This window comes from Chionomys nivalis, chromosome 12, assembly GCF_950005125.1.
Source record: "Chionomys nivalis chromosome 12, mChiNiv1.1, whole genome shotgun sequence".
NCBI classification, from domain to species: Eukaryota; Metazoa; Chordata; class Mammalia; order Rodentia; family Cricetidae; genus Chionomys; species Chionomys nivalis.
Genome location: NC_080097.1, coordinates 74,421,480 through 74,426,948, shown reverse-complemented (window position 1 = coordinate 74,426,948; position 5,469 = coordinate 74,421,480). Strand labels below are relative to the sequence as shown.

The 5,469-nt window shown below is 46.3% G+C and overlaps 1 protein-coding gene across 1 annotated transcript; it reads left to right on the top strand.

Moving 5' to 3' along the window:
* The first annotated feature begins 806 nt into the window (after window positions 1-806).
* On the top strand, window positions 807-1,742 carry LOC130884607 (olfactory receptor 5AU1). The gene has a single exon (XM_057785689.1). It carries the CDS (start codon window positions 807-809, stop codon window positions 1,740-1,742), a length of 936 nt encoding a protein of 311 aa, XP_057641672.1.
* Window positions 1,743-5,469: the final 3,727 nt, after the last annotated feature.

Genomic DNA, 5,469 nt, shown 5'->3' with positions numbered 1-5,469 from the left:
ATCCTTGTCTGCCAATAGCCCCTGAATTCAGGGTGATTTTGTTTACAGGAAATGATGGGTACTTTCATAAACAGAGGTGGGAGTTTTCACTTGTTGGATGACCGCTAATCCACAATGGCAATTTGCTCATTATACCACCCCCATCTCTCCATAGCCTCAGTCACCACCATCTTTAGGGAACCATGGTAACTAGAACCAAACTATGCTGTATCCATAGGGGTGGATCTGCCTCCCCTGTGAGAACAGCCATTGCGAGCATCCCTTGAATTTCCTTAGTGTGCTGGTCTGCTTTCAGGTGATTTTTGCTTTGCTCACTCAGTTTTTACAATATTTCGAGATAACTGCTGCTCTTACTCCACAAATGAGAAAACTAAAATGCAGAGGCGTGAAGTCATCCCACAGGGGACACACAGTCAGCCACGAAGCCCCTGCTCACTTTGTGTTATACAGAATGTGCTGCTCGTAGCCTCTGAGCTCCCTGCCATCAGGGACTCTAGACTTTCTTAGGAGGGAATGCAGTTATGTAGACAGGAAACTAAATGTGGAGTCAAAGAGACAATGTCTCATTATTTAAAATTGTTATGATCTCAGAAAGATTAATTTTATATAGTCATGATATTTCCCATTGCGTCTCAAATAACGCTTACTAATCGACCAGCCGAACAAGTTGAGAAGGTCCTCTCCATGGCAGCCCCGTCTACAAAGCCAGATCTCTTCCATAGGTCCTGATCTCCAGGAGCAAACTGTGAGAGCCCTGGGTGTTTCACCTCTGCTGCAGTCTGTCTACCCCGGAGCCCCACACAAATATGGAAAGGTCAAATCTGAGCCAAGACGTGGAGTTTGAGCTCTTGGGCCTCACAAGTGACCCCCAGCTCCAAAAACTGCTCTTTGTGGTATTCCTGGCCATGTACGTCACCACGGTGCTGGGCAACTTGACCATGTTCTTTCTAATCCACGTGAGCGTCGCTCTGCACACACCCATGTACGCCCTGCTCAAAAGCCTCTCCTTCCTGGATTTCTGCTACTCTTCTACAGTGGTCCCCCAGACCCTGATGAACTTCTTGGCTAAGAGAAAGGTCATCTCTTATTTTGGCTGCATGGCTCAGATGTTCTTCTATGCAGGCTTTGCCACCAGCGAGTGCTATCTCATTGCCGCCATGGCCTATGACCGCTACGTCGCGGTTTGTGATCCTCTGCTGTACCCAACCATCGTGTCTCCGAACGTCTGCGCAGCGCTGGTTGTGGGCTCCTACAGCGCAGGGTTTCTCAATTCTCTTATCCATACAAGCTGTATCTTCAGCCTGAACTTCTGCGGTGCCCACGTGGTCACTCATTTCTTCTGTGATGGGCCGCCCATCCTGTCCTTGTCCTGCGTGGACACTTCGCTGTGTGAGATCTTGCTCTTCATTTTTGCAGGTTTCAACCTTCTGAGCTGCACTCTCACCATTCTGATCTCCTACCTCTTAATCCTCATTGCCATTCTTCAGATGAGCTCAAGCCAGGGCAGGTTTAAGGCGTTTTCCACCTGCGCGTCCCACCTCACTGCTGTTTGCTTCTTTTTTGGCACCACACTTTTTATGTACCTGCGCCCTAAGTCCAGCTACTCCCTTACCCAGGACCGCACAGTGGCCGTCATCTACACAGTGCTGATCCCGATGCTGAATCCCTTAATCTACTCTTTGAGAAACAAGGATGTGAAGGAAGCCTTAAGGAAGGTTTGGGGCTGGAAATCAGTGGAATGAGCGTATTGACTCACGAGTCCTTAGATAGCCAACAGAGTTTTACCCTGTGTGGTGCTGCCCCGAGGATGTTCCACGCACACCCTGTGAAGCGTGGGCATGCCTGCTGGTCTGCAGGAGCTTCTGGAACTATGCGCCAGAACTGTTGGCTTCACGGAGACTAAGACTCTAGAAAGACCTTCTGCTCTTGCCTGATTGGACTCCCTGGCCAAGGTTAATCATGGCTTTGTTCTGATACTTTACTCACAGTTTGAAGCTTGTGAACACTTCATTTTCCTATGAGAAACAGACACTTTTGTCATTCAGATTAAGGTTATCCTCTGCTGGGCACAGGGACTCCTACTTTCAATCCTAGCACTGAGGGAGGAGAATCACGCTCAGCTACTCAGGGAGACCCTGATGCAACGGGAAATCATCAAATTAAGCAAAATAAGTCAGATGATGAGAAACAAACGTTACATGCTTTCTTTCATTCCTAGATCCCAGATTTTATGTAGATATACAAATCTCACGCGTGCACACGCACATGCACACACATGAGGGGGACATGAAGGTAGAAGCAAGGTTGTCTGGGGAAATGAACGGTAATGGGGGGAAATGGGGAGAAAGGAAAGTGGAGAGTCAATGTGTCAAAGGACATGATAACCTTGTACAAAATTATATGCGTCACTAGCCACAATAAAAGTTATATGAAATAAAAGCCACACACAAAAAGTGTCTCTTATCTAACTTGGAAACCTCGTGTCTTGAGGCGAATTCTTTAAGTTTCCTCTTTATAAAAGTTGGCTCTTGCCGGGCGGTGGTGGCGCACACCTTTAATCTCCGCACTCGGGAGGCAGAGGCAGGCGGATCTCTGTAAGTTCGAGGCCAGCCTGGTCTGCAAGAGCTAGACTGTTACACAGAAAAACCCTGTTCGAAAAACAAAACAAAAGGTTTCTGAATGGGGAGGTAGCAGAATAAGTTCAAGGTCAACTTCACCTACCTAACCAGCTCAGGGCCAGCCTGGGCTTTTCTCAGAACAGAACAGACCATTCCTGGTGCATCTGCCAGAAAGACGGCAGCAATGGCGAGAACAAAGGTAAGGGGACAGATGTCAGCCCAGTGTAAAGCCGGTAACTCCTGAAAATTGAGTAAGGAGCACTTTTTTTTTTTTTTTTTGGTTTTTCGAGACAGGGTTTCTCTGTGGTTTTGGAGCCTGTCCTGGAACTAGCTCTTGTAGACCAGGCTGGTCTCGAACTCACAGAGATCCGCCTGCCTCTGCCTCCCGAGTGCTGGGATTAAAGGCGTGCGCCACCACCGCCCGGCAAGGAGGACTTTTTAAAGTGTCTCTGGCCGTTTATATAGCCCGGATTTGCTGATGTGGTGTGCAGGATGGGTACTGTCCCTGAGATGAAGGGAAAACTGAGAGTTAGGGAAACCAGGAACTAAAACGGCCTAAAGAGGAGGAAGCCAGGTGCACAAAGCACGGCGTTGTGCCGGATTGTTCCAAATGCCGGCTGCGCTCCAGTTTATAAGACTGCTCCCGTACACAGCAGCCATACAGCGCCGGGCAGTTACCAGCAGGACACCGTCTGAGCGACAGGTTCTTCACTTTTCCCCAAATCCTCATTTTTGTACATTTTACATTTGTGTGTGTATGTGTATCAGGTTTCTTCTCTGTGTATGTATGCTCGATGCCCGAAGAGGTTGGAAGAGGAACTGGAGTTGCAGATGGTGGTGAAGCCTCCATGTGGGACCACCCCTGGGTCCTCTGCCCCAGCAAGTACTCTTCACTGCTGAGTCGCCTCCTCAGCTCCAGGTAGTTTTGATTTTTTAGACAAGGTCTCGCTGTGTATCCTTAGCTTTGCCTCAAAATCACAATCCTCCTGTCTCAGCCTCCTGAGCACTAGGGTCACACGTCCACCAGGACTGGGTTTTGGAGTCAGATTCTCTTATTTATTGAATCTGAAGTCTTTTTTTTTAATTTTAACTTTTTAAAATTCAAACATGTTATCCAGAGATTCACTTACTACACGATTTGTGGTTTGGGTTGAAGAAATACAACTAGAATATTTGTTAGCTTCTCAGTTAGAGAAGTTACTGTCAAAAAAAGTCATTTGACTATTGTTAAATTGGGTGAATTGGTCCAGTTATTTTCTGAGCCAGAGGGATTCCAGCTTTATATATCTATATCTACCTATAGGTCTGTATCACATTTGTGTATTTACAGATGGTACGGCACGGCCTTGGTGTTTAAGTGGAGGTCAGAACGACACTTGCAGTAATTGGTTGTTTCTTTCCACCATGTGGGTTCTGGAGATCAAACTGAGGTTGGCCAAGTTGGTGGTGAGCTACTGATTTTCGATTTTCTCAAAAAAGATTTATTTTGGAGGGGGAGGGAAATGGGAAACGGGGAGCAGTTGGAAATTTTAATTAAAAAAGAAAAAAAAAAGATTTATTTAACAAGGTGTGGTGGTGCACACTTTAATCCCAGCATTCAGGAGGCAGAGGTAGGTGGATCTCTGAGTTCAAGGTCAACCTGATCTACAGTGTGAGTTCCAGCACAGCCAGACTTTGACACTGAGAAACCTTACCTTGAAAAACAAAACAATAACCAAGAAAAGGTTTATTTTTATTTTCATTTGTGTGTATGTGTGTGTCTGTATGTACTTGTGAGTGCTGGTACCCACGGAGCACAGAAGAGGCGCTGGAGTCACGGGGCTTGTGAGCTGCCGGGCAGTTGTTGGGGTCTGAGCTAGTGTCCTCTGGAAGAGCAGTGTGAGCCTTTGGCAGCTGAGCCACCTCCCCAGCCCCATGGTGACTATTTTTAAATGAGAATTGTGCAGTGGGAGCCCATTCAGGGATGATATTCTTGGGCTGGACCCTCAGATAGTGAGTGACATTTTATTGTTTCTTGGCTTTCCTTGATCCAATGTCACTATGAAGACCACGTGATTCCACAGTAGTCTGATCCAGTCACTCAGCGTAACCTTCTCAATCACGTGATTCTTCAGTAGTCTGATTCAGTCACTCAGAGTAACCTTCTCAATCATGCAGGTGATGCTCTGCTCCCCTCAGAAGCAGGGGGCTAAGGATGGTGTAATATGCAGGCAGAAAGACTGCAATACAATCACACCTGGATGGCAATTGGGATTCATCTTCTATAGTTAGGCTCACTGTTGGCTTCCGTGTTCGTGATGACTTCCCTTTAGTTCTGGTCAGAGAATTTATTGAAGGAAACATAGTGTCACTGTCCTGTTGGCACTAAAGCCAGGCCACCCTGGTTCAGACCTGAGCTCTGTTATTTCCTACACGAATGTGATTATTCACCATTCATGGCCTGAGTTTCCTCTTTTGTGAGACAAGAATAAGAACAATAACAGAGAACTGTGTAGCTGGGTGTGGTGGCGCACACCTTTAATCCCAGCTTTTGGGAGACAGAGGCAGACAGATCTCTGTGAGTTCCAGGCCAACCCCTGGTCTACATAGTGAGTTTAGGGGCAACCAGCTACACAGAGAAACCCTGTCTCAAAAACCAAACCAAAACAAATACAGCAACAAAGACCATGAGAACCCTTCTACAAGAATTAAATTAGTTAACATAGGCAAGGCACTTAGAACAAGGCCTGGTGCATAGCAAGCTCTTGGTGACATGTTGTTCTTATTGGACTTGACACTGATTTTTTTTTTTAAATTTCTTTTCTTTCCTTTTAAAAATGTCTTTATTTATTCTTTAAGAATTTTATATTTT

What these genes read in the sequence shown, in the direction of transcription:
- LOC130884607 (XM_057785689.1), top strand. Translation starts at nt 807, where the DNA reads ATGGAAAGGTCAAATCTGAGCCAAGACGTGGAGTTTGAGCTCTTGGGC.